This window comes from Leuresthes tenuis, unplaced genomic scaffold, assembly GCF_036924035.1.
Source record: "Leuresthes tenuis unplaced genomic scaffold, fLeuTen1.0.hap1 SCAF_17, whole genome shotgun sequence".
NCBI classification, from domain to species: domain Eukaryota; kingdom Metazoa; phylum Chordata; class Actinopteri; order Atheriniformes; family Atherinopsidae; genus Leuresthes; species Leuresthes tenuis.
Window position 1 is genome coordinate 17,479,901 of NW_027325371.1, and position 22,269 is coordinate 17,502,169.

Here is a 22,269-nt window from a genome sequence, read left to right on the forward strand (position 1 = left end):
TCTCTCCGCTGCCTCACCCAACCTGCGAGCAGCCATCTTCTTCTCCCTCCCTTGGCCTCCTCGGAAAATATTTTTCCGCATCTGGCCTCAGGGAGGTTTTGACAACCTGGGGAAAGTCTTACACCCAGCCAGTATGTGCACCATTGATCCTCTTTCTACACATAGCCTGCACAGAGGGTCCTCCAACAGCCCCCACCTGTGCAGTTTAGTTGGTGTTGGGAGGGTAACATGAGCAGGAACGAGATGCAGAAGGGCCCCAATTGCCAGAGTTCAGCTTCGGTAATTTTACATTTTGGCAGGTCCCACTTCGACCAGGCCCCCTATGATCCAACCTCCACAGATCGAAACATTCTTCTCTCCTCCTCTAGGTGTCGGATCTCGCCTTGGACCTTCTCATTGGTGGAGTCCCTGAACATCATCACAGCCCTGCACTTTGCCACCTTGAACAATATGTATACGTGTGTGTATGGGGTGTCTCCCATCAAACTGTGTTATTGTCACAGTCCTGCTTCAGATGCTGCTGCTGTTGGTACTGCAACAATGATAAGCTTGTTTGAATGAAAGGAAGACTTGCACACCACTGCCATGTCTGTAGTTGGTAAGTCATTTAGCTTAGCCTAGCACAAAGATTGGAAACAGAGGGAAACATTGAAAGAAAATTATCTGAATCTATCCCGCAGACTTGAAACCTTACCAAGAAACAAATTATATCAATACAAGTGTAAAGATGCCGGTTTATACTGTTTTACTCTTTCTTAGGGGGGTTCAGTTGGAAAACAGCCACAGCAACAGTGATAATGGCAACAGTCCTCTCAATAAACTCTCAAAAAAGAAACTGAAGAAGTTCCATCCATCCATTTTCTGCTGCTTATCCAGGACAGGGTCATGGGGAAACAGTCTAAGCAGAGATCTGCAGACTTCCCTTTCTCTAGCCTCTCCTCCAGCGGTTCCAGGGGGGATTTGTGACATTCCCTGGCCGGCTGCAAGATATAATCTCACCAGCGAGTCCTTTATCTGCCCCGAGGCTTCCTCCCAGTACCTGTCTGAAACGGCTCCCAGGGGAGGCATCCTCATCAGATGCCAAAACCAACTCATCTGGCATATTTTGATGCCCTTCCCAGATGACTAGCCTCTCCACCCTGTACCTAAGAGTGAGTCCAGCCACTCTTTGAGCCACCAGGCTCACTTGGTTTCTGTTCAAGATTTTCTGTCAATACTCACCGCTCATGATTGTAGGTGAGGGTTGGAAGGTAAAATGGCGATAAATTAAGAGCTTTGCTTTTCGGTTCAGCTCTGCATTCAACACAACACACCTGCACAGCATCTGCATCAATGCAGTTTCTCGTCTGTCACCCACTTAATCAGTAAGGAGGGATTTAAATACATATAGTCTGCGCATTGTAGTCAAATGTTATACAACTGGGCTTTCCTTTTCTATGCAAGACATTAAATTACCATGTTTTGCCTTGGCTATGGTAAAAGTGTCACAATTGAACATTTCAGGCTGCTCTCTGTACTGTAAAACGGGCAACGAAAATAACATTAAAATTGTACTTTGTCTCCCTCTAGTGGATCATTTAGGCTGTACACTAACAGAGCAGTTCTCAACAGTTGGGTTGTAACTCTTGTGTATTATGTTGTCGAGAAACATCAAATTATTCTCTGATCTATTCAATTTGATAAGTGGGCACCTCTTTGGTGTTGAATGTCGGTCAGCTTGACTGATGTGTGACCCCTGTTGGCATTTTGAAGTAATCAAATGTTGAATATTTATGATGAAAAAACGTTCAATTTCAAACGGAAGAACTGTTAACGCGGTAATTCAGTCTTAATGGGGTGTAAATCTAAAGCTTTCATTAAATCTGTCTTCCCCTGAGCTCTAACAGGTGCACTGCGTAGAGGCAAGTGATGCTGCCTTCAGGTGTCTTGAGGAAAAAATATTTTACTTGGCCCGCATGTTAGAGAAAGAACGTGGCATTGATTTATGGTATTTGAAATATATAATTTAAACACTGAGAGGGTCTTTTCCCTTAAATGTTATTTTTCTCTCCGTACTTTCTCCCTTTTGGTAACTTTTAATTAAATTACTTTTCTCCTCCTCCAGCTGTGCATTAACCTTATCTATTAATTTGCTACTTTGTAAACCAAAATGCCACAAGTGCCAGGCGGACAGTGACAGCTTTTGACCAGCAAAATAAAGTCAATTAATAGGTTAATCACGACACGGGATTGGGAACGAGACAACAGTATTTTATGAAACAAAACTAATTTTCACATCGTGATGCAAGGGTCAAACTTGACTACAATTCTACCTTAAATAAATAAAACGTACAAGAAATGGCATGACCTTTCCAGCACATTTAACACATCATTATCAGGGAAACCTACCAGTAAAACCAGGGTACGCCACCTAAAAAAATGTTTTATTAAAAAATAACTTTATCTTAAAAGCACTCAAACACTACAAATACATTCGCCCCTATCTTCTTTTTGAACCTCTGCCTTTGAAACAAACTAAAAGATGACTGCAAACTAGTTTGTCAAAATTTGGAGTGTGCACAGACCACGTGAACGCATCACGATATGGTGAGTGCACTGTGCTGACGAGCCGTTGCTTGTGGAAACAGCTGGTGGTTTCTGTCAGCGAACTCCTCGGATTGAAAGCAACATTACCGCGAATAAAAGTTCAAATTAGACTCGAAACTGACTGAAAACGCTTTGCATCGAGTCTCCGCTCCTGGTCCACCAGAAGCCGCGAGATGTCATCCTGTGAACGCCACTTTATCAGGCAGTTGTTAATTAACGATCTAGCGTGTTAGCGGTACACCAGTGACTCTCGTCGCAGCCGACTGCTAACGTCGGCTAGCTAACTTTGTGCTCCCTTAGCAATTACCACGACACAGGTTTTTGTGTGACTGCAGAGAGGCTGCCTGCTGTGGGGTTGTCTGACAGTACAGGAGCAGGTTTTTGCTCAGTTTCAACATGACTCATGTTCATTATAAATTCTCTTCTAAACTCAGCTACAACACGGTGGTTTTTGACGGCCCGCACATCACGCTGAATGACCTGAAGAGGCAGATCATGGGCAGGGAGAAGCTCCGAGCCGCGGACTGCGACCTGCAGATCACAAACGCACAGACCAAAGAAGGTAAAAAAAAAAGATTTTTTTTTAAAAACTATGTTTGGAGTGATAAGGACGTGTTTTTCCCCAGCAGCTGGATGGGAGATAGACTTCAGAAGAATGCACGTGGTTCAGGTTTGACAGCTGTCTGCTGAGAGAGGCTTGCGTCACCTTTTTCAAGTGGACGGGGGTCCAGAAAAGTCAAGCCAGGACAAAGGGTTGTGATGAATGGGCCGCATTCCTGCTTAATTTACGCTTCATGCCCCCGATTAAAAGGCCCGTTGGAGGTGGATCAGTCTTGTCGGTGCCACATGAGTGTGCAGGTCCTCACCAGAGATGTTGGTTTAAAAATAGCAAAGGTAGAACAGCAGACCAGATCAAGATGAATCAGGGGAGAATGTTAGAGTATGTGCCCACGTTTACAGCACTGTGCAAAAATCCAGCCTTAAGTTTTTAAAGGTACTGTCAGGAAGATATACAGGCAAAAACAGAGTTTGTACAAATCCGATGAGCTTAAGAGTCAGTATTTAGTATAACCACCTTTATCCTTCAGCACAGTCTGAACCCTCTTTGACAAACCTTCCTGTAATTTACTTTAAGTAGTGTTCAGGAATAGTTCTCCATGCTTATTGAAGGACATCCCAAAGCTAGGAGCTCTTTGACAATCACCTTGTCAGTGCAATTTTGGTATTTTGTGTCTGCCAGACTGTGTTATCTTTGGCACTTTTTGCAGATGCACATAAAGAAAGGAGAAAAAGATTGTGCGTCTTTGTAACAGGCTGCTAGTTGCAAAGTGCCGAGAGATACAGTTTAAAGATAGTTCTTTGCAGAGACGCCACTGGTTCGTCCCTTGAATCGGGTGTTTTTGTTATGCTTGGACTGTTTATCGGTCAGTGTTCAATGGCAAAGAAAAAAAAAACAAAATGGTCGGGTACAAGGACTGGACTGAAAATGAGAGGAAATAGCAGCCGATGTCCTGAGAAAAACGTTAAACCTTAAAGTCAGGAGAACTATTACTCAAGACCACTTTAAAAGATTAGAAGAAAGTCTGGCTCCCATAGTATAAAGAAAAGAGGTGTGACTCAACACTTTTGCACAGCGCTGGAGGTTACGAACAAACCTGGCAAAAAGAATGGTGCAGATTAAACACAATTACCAGTAAGTCAAGAGCATCTCTGTCAAGCTGTGCAATGTATTTTCCTCTGAAAGCCCGCCCCTGTCTAAAGGACACACCCTTTCACACACAATGTCAGAGATTAGAGTTGGAAACAACAAAGAAGAAAGAGTGAGGTGCATTTAAGGGAGGCTTACAAGTCATGCAACCCTGAGCGCTTATTTCTGTTTTCCTTAACTCCGTTTTCGTTCTCGCTTACAAAGTTGTTGCTTTCCAGGCTGAAAATGTACATGATGTTAGTTTTTCGTGTTCATCTGTAGACCTGGAACTGAAATGAGTGGCTTGTCAAGTACGTGATTAATAGGAATATTCTCCCCAGTCCCTTCGATTGTGGATAAATTGGTTGAGTTTGAGCGACGCATCTGGTTATTTCAGCCTCAGATGCAGCCTGTTGTGGTGAACTGTGACATGTAAATTACAGGTGTAATGATTGTGAAATAATTTTACCACCGTATTTAGTCCATCGACGACATAACAGATGATGAAACTGAGGTGTTTAAGCTTTTTTTTTAAAATATCTGTTGAATACACAGCGCCTGTTAAAAGGTTGAAAACACCCACCCTCTCATATTCAGTGAGTAGGTGTGTCCGAACTTTGCGACGTGCTCATGTGATATTCTTATTCTCCGACTAGTTTGAACATCGGGCAGTTACCGGAAGCAATTTCTAAACGTTTAGATTTTTATACCCTGACATTCTTCCCCCTCTCTTTCTTTAGAGTACACGGACAACGAAGATGTAATCCCTAAAGGCTCCTCCGTCATTGTCAGGAGAATCCCCATCATTGGAGTCAAGGCCAGCTCAAGTAGCAAGACCCACAACACGTAAGTGTGTATTTTGGGGTTTTGAAGCTGAATTCCTTCACTGTCATTAGTGCGCATATGCCTGCAATAGTAGGCTCCACCCTACCTGAGCAAACTTGAACCTGGCGCCTCCAAGTCTACCTTTAGTTGTGTAATCTCGCTCTCAGACATTTTCACAGTGTAATTCACGTAGAAAGGAGACTATATTAGACCGGTGTTCCCGTGGTGACGCACAGGGATCACCCAGATATCAACAGGAGAGCCAGAAGTGTCGTGGGTTTTATTCACGAGGAGCCGGCCATCAGTGGAACAGACTTGCACTCATGTGATTAGCAGCGTCGGCACCTCGCAGACCAACGGAGAGGACTGAGGCCTGAATAGCTGTCCCTCTGCCCACGAGATGAAATGCAGCAAATGAATGCCTGAACAGGCAAAGTGCTTTAGAGAAAGTCTTTATTTGTAGTTGCTTTTTGTGGAAATTAGTTTTTCTAACAAAGTTCAAACTTGGTCATTATAAGAGGGGTTTAATGTATGATTAAAACTCTTAATTGAGCTAAGTATTGAGGTTGTGCGTCTGACTTGGAATAAAACATCAACAGTAGGAACAAAATGGAAGCCTCTAACCTGAATGTCGGAGATCACGGGTATATTCTTTTCTTGCTGCAGTGTGGTTGCATATTGGGAACTGTGCTGTCAAAGTTGAAGAAAATTCAGCAAACCCAGCAGACGCAAACTGTTTGTACTGAGCTCTCAGTGGGTCACCTGACCAGCCAGTTGTTTGATCTTTGTCATTTCTGTTTTTCACTCATTTTCTGTCTCTGCTCCACTTATTCAGTAACTTTTGAACTTCTCCGTGTCAAATTTGAATATATTAGTTTATATTTTGTGTGTCCATAAATGTTTTACTGTGCTGTCATGGAGACGCCACCTGTGAAATCACAAGGCTGGACTTTGCGTTATGAAGGCTAATTCTGGAAGAGATCCTGTTGATGTGTACAACACAGAGTGTATTTGCTTTGGATGAATTTCAGAGGTCATTTCTCAGGACTCCGGTTTTGTTTTTGTGTTTCAGCGAGCGATCGGACGGCCAGTTCCACCGCGCCTTTGGAGCCAGCAGAGCCGTACGTAGCACCTATACAGCACCTCTCATACAGCTCCACAATAGACGCACACTTCAACGCAGTGCTTAAAAAAAAAAAAAAAAGAAACATCTGAATATGTGCCACCACTCAAAGATCACTTAAAAACATGCACAAAACACTTGAAAATAGGTCACTACTGTCAAACCTAACATTTCTGTAAGAGTTTATGAGGTGGGGCGGGTAACGTTTGGGAAAACGCTTGTGGATCTTTTTTTTTTTTTTTTCAAACAAAAGTTCTCAGCTCATAAACAAGCTGCTGTGTCACCAGTCACTGGTCATTGTTAAAGTCCATTCAGTGTGTGTCTATGGGAGGTGAGAGCTGCGCGGGTGGGTCAAACATTATCACGTAGGCCAGCTATTCACAGCTGATAAAACCCAACTGTTGTTTTAAGATATCAGCCAGCAGCGTCTCCTCCACAAACTGCCTCGCCGCTGGTCATTGTTTCAGTTCAGATCAAACCGCTACCTGAAATTTTTACTGCGGTCTTGTGATATTGGGGCAGTTTTTTTGTAACTTTGAAACGTTCTCACAAAATTCGATTTATTTATTTATTTATTTTGGGATTCAGAACAATTCAAAGCTGTTCTGTGAAGTTATTGAGGAAACTATTATGAACACCAAAGACATCTCTTTAAAAAAAAAAAAAAAAAAAAAAAAGCTGGAATAACTTTTTCTTTTTAATGTTCAAAAGAAGAATAAAAGTCTTTTTTTTAAAAGCTTTTATGTGCTGCGTCTGAATCAGTGTTGACCTGACCTGACCTAATTCTCTCTCTGGTTTCACAGTAGGCGAAGTGTCTGCCACTCTTCTTAATACTTTGAGTCAGAGTTGGACTGCATACCCTTTTTTTTTTTTTCCTCTTTTCTTCCAATAAAAACTATTTGTATGAAGCTGTGTTATGATTTCGGTCTGTGTTTTCACTACAATCAAACATGTACCATCAACGAGTAGAATCCCGAGTTTGCTTTCCCACTTTGGGGGAAAAGAAGCTCGGCAGAAACACCGGAATCACCTCTGTCATTGGACAAGATTTATCAGACTCCTCGAGCCGTTCAGTAATGCCTCATCATCATGTTTGTAGGTAATTTCTTTTCCTTTTTTTTCTTTTTTTTTTTTTAAGTTCCATCAGTTCGTGTTTCTGGTTGGTTTAGCTCAAGATCGTAACACATAAAAAAGATACTTAGAATATATTTGTTTTTAAGTATGCGTCCATGTGTTTGTCATGGCTCCCTCATGGGTTTATTTGGAGTGTTAGTTGTGCTGTGATAGGAAACGAACACTCTGCCATATGGAGATGGCCTATAGAGGTAGCTAAAAGGGCAGATGTGATTAAATGCCCAACATCTGCGATTTTAGGAGCCATCGACATCTCCGCAGCTGTTGCTTTTTCTGTCAGACACGCCAACCGAATGCTAAACCTCTTAATTGTCTCCTTGTTCATTCCCTGCAATGCCCAGCATTTTGTGAAGCGAGGTGGCTGTCGTGCAACCTTGCAGAATCCTCTGGTAATGAGCGTCATACTCAGGCACACCAGCAAAGGTTGCCCACGTGAGGTTAAAAGGCCAGTATGTAATCACCCTAATGTGGTGACGTTTATGAGTTACGAGCAAGCAGTAGGAGAAAGAATTTTTTAAAAAAAATGGGTTTCATGATGGTACAACAAGGGGGGGGTAAAAATGTACCTCACTACAGTGTCGAGCGATGCCTTGAGATGAAGCCGATGTAGGTATACTCCCATGCTGGTGTCTGACTCGGTCATAACCCTAAACGTACACATCATGGTGGAAAAACTGTATTATGTAAGACCTGTTGTATATTATTTTATGACTCAACAAAAGCTGCTCATTTTCAGCATGTTAGCTCCTGGAGATGCGAGAAGTAACGGGAAGAGAATAATGTGGTGACAGTTGTCATCAGCACGGTATGAAGGTCACTGCTGTGAAAGCGGGAAGACGGGGCAGGGTTGCCATCTGTTTTTTTTTTTTAAAAACGGCTGTTGGGGCGTGCTTTGGTCATGCTTTTTCAGACTCTTCTTCAAACATTTGTCATATATTGAACCGGAAAGATTTTCATTTGTAAAACGGATTTTGTGTTTGATTCTAACAGATGGATGGCCGCAGTTCTACCAAAGCCTTGTCTTATTTCTCCAAGGTATTCTTTCCTTTCTCTGTTCTCAGTTTATATTCATCCTGGTTTCATCTTGTGTGTAATCTTAGATTAAACACTACTCCTTGTCTGACATCCTTTTGTCTGTTGCACACTTGCGCTCGTGCATTTAGATACAGATGGCTAACCTGGTTGATGCAGATGTGTCAGAGGAGGATAAGATCAGAGTTATAATGAATCAGTCCTCCTATGAGCCCATGAAGTGAGTCGTGTCCAAGTCTCCATGTTCGTCGCATTTCTGTCTCTTTATAACCCCACCCTGCCTGCTTTTCCCTTTTTTCTTTTATCAAGTATCCCCCCATTTCTCTTTCTTCTTCTAGTATGAACCCAAAGATTGGCACTGTCCTTCCAGAGAATTACACCTGCTATCGCTGTGGAAATACTGGACACCATATCAGGAACTGTCCAATCAGTGCGGTAAGTGTGGATCGTCCCACGTCTCTCCATCATTCTAGACATGGGCGAAGGGCCTACCGCTTTGTCTTTAGTGTGGCAGATTTAGGTTTTTGTCTAGTTTGCCTTTTATTGTTCTTAAATTTGGCAGAGAAACTATTTTTCTTTTTCTATAAAATGTTATTTTATTATTTCTTTGTGTAGCTTGGTAGTGGTCTTGAAGTGAAGCGCTGCCCTGACATTTGCTGTCCTGTAAAATTGCAATTGACTGAATGAACCCAAATGGGTGCAAGACATCCAAGCAGCAAATGGTAAAACAGATGATGCTTCCCCCACCGTGCTTTACAGTTGGAATTTGGTTTTTGTGTCAGCGTTTTGAGCCCTTTTCCCTCAAAATCAAGCCTATTATTTTTATCAAAAGGAGAAAAAAACGTTGACCTAGAAGACCCTTTTTTTTTCTCTCATGTACACCAGTGGTTTCTTTTGCAGTGACATGTTCACGCCTTGCTTTAAACGTCGAAATGTGTGTTTAACCAGCAGGATAAAAACTTCGAGGGTCCTCCGAGGATAAAGAAGAGCACAGGAATCCCTCGGTCCTTCATGGTTGAGGTGGATAATCCCAACATTAAAGGAGTCATGCTGACCAACTGTGGTCGTTATGCAATTCCAGCTATTGACGCGTGAGTGTTGCAGCAAGGCACCGGTGTGTCTGTCGTTCTTTTAATCCGAGAGAAAAGTTAGATTTTTCAGGATATGTATTGATTTGCTCTCTTGTTGGGGGTTAAATGAATACTTACATTAATCACTGATAAGTCAGATCAAGCCTGACTATAGAAGGTCTTCACCTCAAATTATGTTGAGCGTATTTGCTATTAATTGTCTTACGGAATAAACATCCATAGAAATTTATAAAAAAAAAAAGACGTTCTATTGTTTTCTTCCTAAGCTCAAATATAAGAATATCATTGTGGCTATCATTGATTACAGATAGGCTTGTAGTTTGACTAAATGTTATAATGGCCCGCCATAAACTACAAATTTGTAGCTTGCCGTATGGAACCTCCGAAACGGAGAGGATGCTGGTCTGAAACACTGAATTCAGGTATGATGGAATGAACCAGACACTAAATTTTGAGTTCTCCACAAACATTTGTAGATAATAGATTATTTTTTTAATCTCGTCTCAGGAAAATCAAATGTAGATTTCTCAAGATGATAGTAAATCAACCATTTATCAAAAGCCAGATGTGGATTTGTGGTGCTTGTACTGTTGTCCATAGAGAGGCGTATGCTATTGGGAAAAAGGAGAGGCCTCCGTTCATTCCACAGGATCAACCCAAATCTGAAGGCGAGGATGATCCCATACCCGACGAACTCCTCTGTCTGATATGTCACGACCTGCTGGGTGATTCTGTAGTCATACCCTGCTGTGGCAACAGCTACTGTGATGACTGTGAGGTTCTGACACACACACCCACATACAGATAAACCTAATGCACACCTGCTCTGCATAAGAAGAAAAGTCATTCTGATTGTAATTTTCCATGTTAGCAGTTACTCTGCCTGTTCCTCTGGAAGTTAGTCTCTCCTAAAAGTAAAGATATGTTGGTTTTCACATCTGTACCCTTTGTGTCACTCAGGTATTCGGAACGCTTTGCTCGATTCAGAGGATCACGTCTGCCCCACGTGTGGCCAATCGGATGTCTCTCCCGATACCTTGATAGCCAATAAATTTCTCAGACAGGTGAATTGACGGTGGTTCTGAAATGTCTCTCATCACCAGAGGCTTATGATTTTTTTTTAACTTCAGTGCAGAACTTCAGCCTTCATTTTGCCATCTGTCTGCATCTCCCAACACAGGCCGTAAACAATTTTAAGAAGGAACAATGCCAAGATAAAAACTTAAGAGGAAGATCTGGCACATTCCAGCAACAGAATGAAACTCCAACTCCAAGCCCTGCCCCCACACCACCTCATGTCAGCATACAGAGCCACCTGCAGAGGCCTCTCCAGCCACCCTACAACCAGCAGGTACTGTCTGTTTTGGAGGGTTGAATGAATTCAGCCCTCTATTTGCATGTATAGTTTCATGACTGTATCTTTCGCAGTTGTATGATGCTATTGTCATCTGCAAAAGTGCTGAAAGCTGGCTTTATGGTTTCACTACAGCAGGTGTCTTCACAGCCATTACGTTCTGATCTCTGTGATACGCTCTTCCTGTATCTCCTCTTCAGGACTGTTTCCTGAACCACCCAAAGGCTGTAAAAACAGCTCCATTATCTCAGGGTCCTGACTTTCCCTCTGTAGCAACAGACGCTCCTTCTGTCGACGACGCATCTAAGTCTTCTAATCAGCCAGGGCAAAGCCATGCAGTGACATCTACCAAGTAAGGAAACACAAACAGAAAGAAACATTTATGATGTTTATTGATCGTTGGTATCAGTCATCAGTATCAAGTTTGAAATTCTTGAGTGTAACAACCCTTGAGAACGTGTGATGTGCTTGCTGCTTGCTTGGGTTTTAAGCTGAGTGGTGTGTAGTGTATGTATTGGATCACTTCAAATGTCCCATTATCTATCTTATTTATGCTTTGGCTCATCGGAGACCTTACAACTAGTTCAAAATTTAAAAATTCAGTCACAACATTAAAACCTCTGGGTGAATATTGTGTAGGTGGGCATGGACTCTCTGTGGTCTCTGAAGGGGTGGAGTTATGAATAGCAGATCCTTTCGGCACTGTAAGATGCATGGAACGGGCACTTTTTTTTCCATGACTTCCAACTCATGCTCATTTAAATCGAGATCTGGATTATTTGGAAACCAAGTCAACATTCTGATCTGTGTCGCGGTCTTCAAAAAACATCCCTTGTTGCTGAATTTGTCTTTCTAGAACATCAGGGAATACCATTGTCACGAAAGGGTGTTCAATATAACATTTGTATGAATGGCAGGTTAACAACAGCACGATCCACTTCTGATGCTCTTACGCCTACTGGAGGTGCCCTTTTTGGTGGATGCTTGGGGCATGAGCGCTTTCACTTTTACGCTGCTACAAAGTTTCAGAAGCTGCGATGCAAAACGGGTTCCGACATTTAGGATTTCAGCTCTGTGCTACATAAGCTCTTCTGTCGGGTTGGGCCCCACAGGCCAGCCTTTTACCCCTAGGTGGGGACAAGACCCTGTCATTAGTTCACTAGTTGTCTTTCCTTGAGCTATTAGGAAGTATTAACCAGCTGAAGTAGGATATTCAGTGCTATTCACTTTAGTTATGACTCGGCTCAGGGGAAAGCCTTCTGCTCCCCGAGAACCACCAGTAGCAGATTTTGTTTTTTATTTTTTTACTACCCTCTCCAAAATGAATGTCAAAAGGCTTCTGCAACTGCTAAATGAGCAAAAAACAGGAGAAAAAAGGCTCGAATAAAACCTAATATGTCTCTTTGTGAGACCGGATATACATTAACCATGAGCTGAAAGGAATGCTGGATGGACAGAGGTGGAAAGAGGAGAGCCTGCAGCCACCAATACATAAATCAATCTCAGTCACTTCTCTGTGCTTTTGATGTTGTGACTGATCAGTGTTTGGTGAGGCTTCTGTAGGAATGTGGGATTTCTGCCGCCATGTTGAATGATTTCACTGTGGTGTTTGTACCGTTTACTCAGTGAGGCTGAAGGAAAGACACACAGTGACTCAGCAGCTGCTGCCCCGTCTGTGTTGGCTGCCAACAAAGACCCCCCCAGTGCTCCATCACAGCTGATACCACTGGTGAGGAGGCTCACACACAGTACAAACACACCCACACTCTGCAGCACATGAAATCTGATGTGACGCTTATGTCTGTTCAGGTCAACCATACTCAGGTGGCGGAGCTGCCTCAGACAGTCAGTGAGAATCAGAGGAATTCCTCCTGTGGTAAGTGACTTTGAAGTGCCGTTCCTTGCTCTCTCTCTTGTATTTTATTCCCCTCTGTTTGTTTTAGTATTTATTGGTATGTTTTTAGTTAATAATTAAAGCAAGTAGTACATACACTGCCAAAGTCGCACACTGCAATATTTTGTTGTAACAGCTTCAGCTTAGATCATGGCTCGGCTTTCCTGTGGCATCATTTTCTGCACTAATTAATTACTTAATTAATAATTGAGCTCATGCAACTTGACGACATGCATTGTTGTCCAGACTTGCATTTGTCTTTTTGCCAAGATCTTGCATTAGTGACGCAGGAGTTGGGCTGCTGGGTAAAGTCTTCTACAGCATATCCCTTAGATTCCCAGTAGGATTAACATCCAGTGCTGGGCAATCCATGAGTTAAGAGTATGTCTCATGCTCCCTAAACAACTTTTCCAGATTATGAGCCAAATGAATCCTGGCATTGTCATCTTGGAATGTGCCTGTACCATTAGAGAAGAAACAAAATTCCATCAATGGGAAAACCTGATCATTCAGTACAGTCAAAAACTATAGAATCGTAACTCGTGAAAGATGTTCGTTCAATTGTTTGATCTTCTTAGTTATATTTTACAAAGTCACAATGTTCAACTCATAGATTAGATCGTTTTGTCATATTTGTTTTTTCTATATTTTTGTATTTATTTTAGTACAAAATAAATCAGCTTAAATCAGACATCCTCCAAGAATTCTATCATTTAAACAAAGGGTTGTGGCCATTTGACTTGGTTCCTTGGGCACATGTTTCCGAACATACACCTGACCAGCTGAAGTAACTGCTTACTATTAACTCCAACTTAAATCTGTGAGGGTTAACTCTAAAGTGGGTAATAAAAAAACGTTATGACACATATTGTTTCTCTGAATACACAGAAACAGCCCCAAGACTGTCTGGCCCATCAGCCTCATGGGACAGGTATGTGAGGTTTGTGTTTAAAGTTATCTGTCTGTTTTTCATGCAGTCCACTCGCTTCAAGACTGATGTCTCTTTCTATTGTTCTACATTCCCCTCAGCACCACCTCCTCTGCTGGTTGTCCCACTGGAGGCTTAACTGAATCTACCATCCCACAGCCTTGTACCTCCTCCTCATTGTCCTCATCTTCATACTCAACGACGCCTTCACCTCTCTTTCCCTCCCCCCTTTTTCACACTCTTATCCCAACTCACCAGCCTAACACCGGTTACTCCCCAGGATACCCACCAGCCACTCCCAACTGGACGCTTCGTAACCCACGGGATGGCCCCATCCCATCCCTCTGCTCCTCTGCCTCCACGTCCTCCATCCCTGTCCTCATCCCCAAGGAGTGGTACAGGCGTCAGAGAAAGAAAAAGGAAAGGTAAAGGGAATATTCATCTGTCTAAGCAGATCAACGGTGAAAAATAAAGCTCATCGTCTTTCAGTTCAAAGGTTTTATGATTCAGGACACTGAATAAACTCATCTGGTCCTTATCGGGTCTAAAGATTAGATAAATACCACCTCAGATAATCAACAACATATGACACATTGCACTGAGTCATTATGTATTTCACAAAAACTAAGCCAAAATGCAAAAGCGGCGTGCAAAAAAAAAAGTAGGAGCACCCTTACTGCTTCCATAGAAGTTAAGAGGATACGCAGCAGCAAGGTGCTGCTAATCGAGTGTACTTGATCAACAAATGCACACAAACCTTATTGAACTGCAGATGGAAAGAAGAAAAAATATCCCAACATCGTTGTGAGAGATTTATAAACTCAATCAGAAAATGATTACTTGAAATTATAGCTGCTAAAGGTGGTTCTACAAGCTGCTGAATGGGGCGTTCTTGGCTCCTCTCTCTCTCTGTCACTCAGGTCACCTCACAGGCATTCCTCTTCTCATTCTAAGTCGACCAAATCCAAATCAGCCCGCTCCTACTCTCGCTCATCCAGTCGCTCTGGTTCTCGCTCCCGATCCAGATCAAGGTATTCCGTCCCTCGCTTAAGCAAAAGGTTTAGTTTTTGTTGTGATATTCCATTCTCTTCAACCATTTAACACATTTCTATTTATATCTGGCTCCTTTTGCATGCGAAGCCTCTGAATTAGAGTTGCTGAAACTTTCCGTTTGTTCATCTAGATGTTTACGTTTTAAATGTTATGAACAGCTGTGGTGTATAACGATAATTCTAAAGATGTGTTGAACATAAACCTTTCTCTCTCTCACACACACACACGATTATAACCTCTATGCTAAGCTAATTAATAGCCAGCAGTCAAAACTTTAACACTGACACAACAGAATTTTGGTTTGATAAGCAACTTCTTCTTCTTCTGATTTTTAACATTCTGCATTTTGTTTTATTTTTAATGGTCCAGTTTGAATGGGAAGCGAGATACACGCAACTAAAGATACAAAAGATGGCAAATGACACATAAGTGAACAATTTTTTGTTTATTCTTCAGACCTCGCTCCTCTTACTCCAGTAACAGACACTTGGGCTCCCGCTCTCAAAACCCCAGTTATAGTTATGGTTACAAGCGCCCTACTTCCACCACGCCATCCTCGTCTTCTTCACCCCAAGGTGGCTGCCCTTCCAGATCCAAGTCATCCTCAGACCACTGGAAGAGCCGCCATCACAGCAGGAAGTCCGCGAGCGGAAACAGCTCAAGAATGCGCAGAGAACAACGCTCAGGCAAGGAAACGGGAAGCTTGTCAAATGCTCGGTGTGCGAGCGACAAAAGCAGCTTCGAGCTGGACAGGCAACGCTACATGCAGTGGAAGAAGGAGTACCAAGAATGGTATGAGAAATATTTCAGCAGCTATATTGGCCAATTCCACCAGCTGCATCTTCCTCCTCCTCCTTATCCTGAGGACTTTGTCTACCCACCACAAGGCAGCACCCCGGTGGACTGCAGGTCCCCTTCATCTGATTCGCCCAGTTACAGTCGCTCCTCCTCTCAGTCCTCCAATGATGGTCACTCCACGTCCTCTCACTCCTCAAGTGACAGCAGTTCTTCTAATAGAGCCTATGACGGCCACTCTCCACCCTCTCACTTGTCGCGCCCCGGTCGCGCCACACCGTCTGAAGTCGGAGCTCAGCCAAGGGAAAATCCAGAGAGGTGCGTCGAAAAGCATAGCGGTCCGCCAGCTACGCTGGCAAAAAGCAGTGAGGACGTGACTCCACAGGAACAGAGAACAGACAACAAGCAACAAATTACAAAAAGTGTTGATGAACTAAGCGCCCTAGAACACGAGCAAAAGAAGACAAAGAAACTTGATGGAGGAAGAGCAGAGGAGTCATCATCCCTTGATTCAGCAGCCTCTGTAGGTGAGAGCAGAGGCGACAAGAAGAAGCTCAACAGTGAACCAAATGTCTGCACATATGATGCTGCAGCACGGTGTACAGCAGCTGTCAGTGCTGCTGTACAATCAGCCCCACCTCCCCTGAAACCAGATAAACCTTTGGACAAAGACTATAAAAGAAAAGCTAAAGAAGCGATTCGTTTTGAAAAAGAGCCAGGGTGGGGGAGAAGCAAAGATTCTGGCTCTAAACAACACATGGAGAGGAAACACAAAATAAAGTCCAGTAAACAGCCAGACAGGTTAGATTCAGACAAAGAAGAGAAACCTGGAGGCAGCAAAGCTCTTGGCTCAAGATCAGAGAAGAACAGAAAAAGAAAAGCGGAGGACCCACGGAGAACTGAGAAAGAGAGTAGTCTGACAGTTAAACCTCAAAGAAGCAAATGCCCTAAACATGAAACCGCAGACCAACCTGAGAGCTGTAAAAGTCAGTCTCCAAAGCCATTTGACAGAATGAAACTAAAAGCAGAGAAGAAGATGGAGAGAAAAACATGGCCTCTTACAGAAAAAGACATCTGGGAAGAAGGAATAAAGGTGATACCTCAGAAGAGGATAAGCATCAACATAAACCTGGACATGAAAAGGAAGGAGGAGAAAACTGATCAGCTGAACCTTTCTGATTTACAGACCTGTTCAGAGGAAAACGAAGAGCAGAGCGAGGACAAATTAAACAAAGTCAAGGTAGAAATTCAGACAGAAGAAAAGAAAGAATCCATCCAGGAAAATGTGTCTGAAGAGAAAATAAATCCAGATGAACAGGAGGTAAGACTGCTTTGGAACAAAGCTACCTTTGGAGAGGTGGAGAAGAAAAATGCACAAGAGGAAGAACAGGATGGTGCGAAAAAAGACGGGGGGGAGGACTTATGGCACTGTGCACTCAAAGTAGGGGAAGGAGAGGAGGAGAGTGTGACCAGAGAGGAAGAACAAGCTGAAGAAACCGGGAAAGTAAAAAGCAAAAAACAAGACATGATAGAGTTAGTCTTAGCTTCACAGAATGAGAAAGCAGAGCGGGACTTCATCATCAGAGAAAAGACCGTTGAGCGACAAAGGGAAGAAGCCAATACAATGAGGTCCAGCTCACAGAGGAGCAAAAACCAGAGCCACCATGTAGGATGTCGCAACATACCGGACGATGGCAGGTCAGCAGAAACGGAGTTTGTACAATTCTAACAAGTTTAAAGTTGATATTTGGTATGAGCGCCTTAATTCTTCAACACAGCCTGAGCCCTTCAATCGTTTTTGTTCCCAGTCAAATCAAACAAGTGATTACTGTGATCGGAGACGGCTGAATTAGGGAATTGTGATATTCTTCACGAGTGGCTCAGATCACTTCTGTAATGGCTTGTTAGAATACGGGACAGTTAATTTTCTTCAGTTTTTGTATGTAATTAGTGTGATTTAACCAACATTTAAGGCTGCACAGATATTAATGGTTTCTCTTTGCTGAAGAGCGTTTCATAAATTTCTATTTTCTTTTTTTTTAACTAGAGTATATGTGATTTTTGTATGTATTTGATACATCCCATAGTACCCAAATGGCGGAGAGCCGTGGAGGTAAGGACAGTCAGCAGAAGGCGACAGTGGCAAAACCTCTGCAGGACAGGCTCGCACTCATGCAGGTGAGCCTATCAGAGCGGGTAATGTAGCAGCGTGTTTCCAGCTGCACGTACGAGTGAAACAAAACATTTGTACAAGAGTCTTAAAAGTATCTATGTATGTGCGAATATGTATCTAAATATCTACATTTCCTAAAGTGATGGCCTTAAATCTTTTAAAATCATTTCTTAAAGATTGCTCTTTGTTTTCCTTTTTCCCTTCTTTGGCGAGTTTGACAGCTTGTAAATATTTACTGCATCCAGCCAAAGGTCTTTTAAGTTTCTGTACGATGGATTAACCTCCATTAGTTCTATGGGGTTGTTTTGCAGGTGGTTCTCTTAGGTCTGTTCGTAGTTTATTGATGGTTAGTTTGAAGCATAGTGAGGGCCAGGGTGAGACCTCGTGTACATGGTTGACTTTCAATTTTAAAGTGAGTTTAGGATCATTATCCTGTTGTGGAAGTCATCCAGTCTGATGCTTTCTTCCTTATAGCAGGGAAGTATTCTGAGTGGGACTGGCTGCAACATGAGCCCAAAGCATGCTATACCCACTCCCGTGCTTTACAGTGGGAAAGGTGGTCTTTCTCTTTTTATCTGAAAGTTCTGGTCATTACGGTCCATGGAGCGTGTTTCCTACATTGTATCAGTCTTTTTGTTTTGAAGAAGCAGGAAGGACTTTTTTCAGATGATTGGATGATGTGTGGCAGTAAAACGGTGGCTTCGATTGGCCTGTCAGTCCTACGAACTGTGCTAAAAATGTTCTCGATCTTCTAGAACTCAACTTGACCTCCTATTTACGTCCCTTTCTCAAATACTGAGTAAATGGCAAACTGAGTAAATGGCTACCTGAAAATGTTTTGCAGGCATTGTCTTAAGTTGTGGGCATCAATTATTTTAGTTTTCCAAGTGCCAGACTGTTGCTTAAAATGTCTCATGGCTAAGGATTGATGCATCACTCGACCTTTCCACACAATGAACAAGCTGTAGCCCCAACAAAATGATAATGTCTGAACCCCTGATAGAAGTTATCTGGGAAATCAAATCTGTGGAATAATCCTTTTCATTGTGCTCTGTTTCCTTTTCCTTTCCCTTTCCTTCTCCCTCAGAAGTAAGTTTTGTTTGTAAAGCAAACGGATGGATGTTTCATCTTTACCTTTAGGCCGTCCATCTTCTGCTCACTTAACTATTCTAGTAACAAATTTTGAGTCGTGATGCTGTAACTCTGCATGCATCTGCATTTTGCTAATCTTCTGTTTTTTGTTGATATGACATTCATGAATCTGCAAAAACTGCATGCTCTCTGAGTCACGTTTAACCTCTTTCTCAGATGCTTTGCTCCAAATCGGAGAATAATGAAGAAAAGGACAGAGGAAAGATCAAAGTAGATATTGACACCGTGGCTCTGTCTCATCCATCAGTGACACAGACCAGCAGAGAAACAGTGGGAGACCATGGACAACAGGGACAAGGGTCGATGGAGGAAGAAGGAGACAGGGACAGAGTGACGGCTAGAGGGAGAAGCAAGGAGAAAGAGAGAAGCTCCACCTCGTCCAGGTCACTCTCGGGTGTGGCTCCCTCTGGTGGCAGTGACAGGACAGACGGCACCATGTCTGCAGACAGAGACAAGGAGAAGAGGCCAGAGAGGCATAGGGACGGAGGCAGAAGAGGAGAGGGTGAGAGACAGAAAGAGAGCAAAGGATCAAAACAAGGAGAAAGAGAGGAAGAGCGGAGGAGAGATCGGGAGTGCAACAAAATGACCTCGGTGCAAAAAAGAGACCTCCCCTCCTCCTCTCACCACTCCTCCTCCTTCTCATTGTCGCACGACACAGAAAGGCGAGGCTGGCAGCGAGCGGGCGGCCAGGGCGTTAGCAAGAGTTCCTCTCATTCCTACTGGAAATCCTCCAGGGGAAGCAATGAGACAAGTAGATCTACTTACCTGGCTGATCAAAATCCACCCAGAACACACAGAGATGTGTCACAGGACTTTAAATGTAAAGAGAAAGACCTCTTCCATCACTATGGTAATCACCAAGGTTACAGAGATAAAGATAGACCTGGAAGGAGCCACTACTCACCACCCTCCCTCTTCCACAACCACAGTAAGGACAGAAACCTGCTCCCCTTTGAACCCTCTGGAGGCCCTCAGGGAAGGTTTCCTGATTGGGGATTAATGCGAAGCAAAAGTCAAAACGAAAGCAGGGGTGGAAAAGAAAAGTGGAAGCCAGAGAAGGTGCTTAAAGCAGTGAAGGAGGGCAGAGTGGAGAGACGAGGAGGAGGTAATCGGAGGGAGGATGAGGCCAATAAACTGGAGGGGAGACGGAGACCCAGCAGCAGCAGCAGCAGCGTCAGCTCATCAGCAAGCCACGAGAACAGCAGAGATGACAAGAGAGAGGAAGGGAAGGAAAAACAGAAGCAGCACAAAAAAGAGAAGAGGCAGACCACTCCAGAGCTGCAGCAAGAAGGAGACACAAGAAAACACAAGAAGTCAGAGAGCAGCAAAGATGGAGCGCAGGAGGAGAGAGGAGAGACAGGTGGCCGCTGGTGAGAGGAGGAGGACGACAATGAGTCCTGCTTCGTTATGTTATTTTCACTGAGGGGGAAAAAAGAGCTTTACTTGAATGATGTTTTTCCTTTCTCTGACCAAAAAGTGCCTGGATTTATTTTATTAACTTCTTTTTTTCTCTCTCTCTCTTTCTCGAACCAGGATACTTTTTGTATCACGTTAACACCTGTTAAATCTGATATGCATCATCCGAAAAAGGCTCATCAGCAAATTGTGAAGGAAAAGCACTTTATATCAAAGATAAAATAAAAAGGAGAAGAAAACGAAAGTGAATTAAATCCAATGTCAGTTCTCAGAACTCCTGTGAGTTACTTTTAAGTTTGAGGAATTTGCACACGCTCGCCACTCGCTCACTACCGCCAGGCAGCAACAATTCACACGAGCTGAAGCTTAAACGTTTCAGCTCAAACGTTTCAGCTCAAACGAAGGAAGTCTTGCGCTCTGACCAGGAGTGAGTCGGTATTTTGATTTGCCTCACACCGGGGTGCATATAGAGGATTATTGGAAAAAACGTTGATTATTAATTTAAGAGATACTGTGAATATTTATGATTTCAGCCTCTGTGTTGTGTTTTTGTTTTTCTTTCTAATTTTGTTCATGTTCATGAAAAGCTGCTGGATGGATGAATAATTAAGCAGAGAATAGTTTAGTATTTCCTGTCCTTTCAAGGAAATAAAAGGAGCCCTACGTAAAAATGTGTGTAAGTGTGTGTTTCTTCTTCTGTCTTCATGCTCTCTGCTATTAGCACGAGTTAGCAAATAACTCATTCAACAGTTGCAGTTTAAGTTTTTTTTTGTTTTTTTTTAATCAAAGATACGTTGGCTTTACAGTCGCACATCGCCTGTTTCATTTTGGATTGAAGTTTGCGATGTTTCAACGTTTACATTTTCTTTCTGGCTTGCAATTTCTTCTTGATTTTCATTCAAATAAGTGCTCGAACGTAAAAAAAATATAAAATGTGGTCATCCAGGCAAGCCTCTGCTCAATTCTGCTCAAACTAGAAGAGTTGTTTATGTTCCCTCAAAGGTTCGATTCAAGGCTAACATAGTTGATGTGACTATGCTGAGTTACATTATCTACAGACAATATACGCATGGAATCACTCCTCCTTCCCACAGGAACACATTTCAGTCTGTAGAGGGTTTTAAAACAATGGAGAGACGTGACACAAGTGAATCTGCCACTGTAAAGATGTGTTTCTGTAACTTGTGGCCCCAGAGTAACATAGTGTGTCGTTCCTTGGCCGTGGAGTAAATGATCAGTCAGGGCTGACACCAAAATGTGTTTAAAGATGGAAAGGTAAAGCAGGCATCATCTTTGATGGTGTTTAGTTGTGGCGCAATAGTGGACATTTTATCATTAATGCTGAAGATTTAAATGATAATCATCGTACAAATTAAGTTGGTCATACACATTTTTTACCACATACCTTGAATAAGACCTTTATCATGTTTCCATATGACCATATGTAGGGTGGTAACTACTCGTAAAAAGAAGTAACTACTCCTTTTTACTGCTATGTTTGGGAACGCTGTCCTGTTGCATGGCCCAATATCAGCCAAGCTTTAGATGTCAGACAGATGGCCTCACCTTTGTCTCTGGAATACTTTGAGGGAGTTCATGGTGGACTAGTCGTCCTGTAGCTGTAAAACAAGCCCAGACCATCAGTCCTCCGCCACCGTGCTAGACAGTTGGTGTGAGCAACAGCCACCCCTAAACCCTCACACCCACGCTGAGCACAGCTACATAGTGCTGGCTTTACATTTTCTTACATTAACTTCAAACATGGAACAAAACAAGAAAAAAAAAAAACGGTTTAACCAGAACAAAGCCGTGCAAACACAACCTGTTTTCAGACAGGTTATGGCTGTCGTGTATTGTTGCATTTTTGTGTTCCAATAAATATTAAAGGCATGTTCAATATGGCTGCTGACTTGGATTGTTGTGCCCTCTTTTGTGTGCGTGTGTGTGTGTGTTGATACTTGAAATGTATCCAAACTTTTCCTGCTTCATTAACTCTCTACAAGGAAGACATGGCAGAGATCCAGCT

The 22,269-nt window shown here is 42.8% G+C and overlaps 1 protein-coding gene across 3 annotated transcripts; it reads left to right on the forward strand.

Moving 5' to 3' along the window:
• Positions 1-2,610: 2,610 nt before the first annotated feature.
• rbbp6 (retinoblastoma binding protein 6) lies at positions 2,611-20,914 on the forward strand. Of its 3 annotated transcripts, none has more exons than XM_072368470.1 (19): positions 2,611-3,148; positions 5,014-5,119; positions 6,171-6,219; positions 8,346-8,390; positions 8,519-8,607; positions 8,726-8,822; positions 9,336-9,478; positions 10,079-10,251; positions 10,439-10,542; positions 10,659-10,829; positions 11,033-11,184; positions 12,459-12,561; positions 12,642-12,708; positions 13,615-13,657; positions 13,756-14,079; positions 14,575-14,685; positions 15,164-17,200; positions 17,590-17,680; positions 18,984-20,914. In XM_072368470.1, the coding sequence occupies exons 1-19, from the start codon at positions 2,983-2,985 to the stop codon at positions 20,199-20,201; spliced, it is 5,289 nt and encodes a 1,762-aa protein (XP_072224571.1). In that variant the 5' UTR covers positions 2,611-2,982; the 3' UTR covers positions 20,202-20,914. The 3 variants fall into 3 exon arrangements, with proteins under 3 accessions (XP_072224571.1, XP_072224572.1, XP_072224573.1); XM_072368471.1 differs by having other exon boundaries at positions 9,339-9,478; XM_072368472.1 differs by having other exon boundaries at positions 19,075-19,163.
• Positions 20,915-22,269: the final 1,355 nt, after the last annotated feature.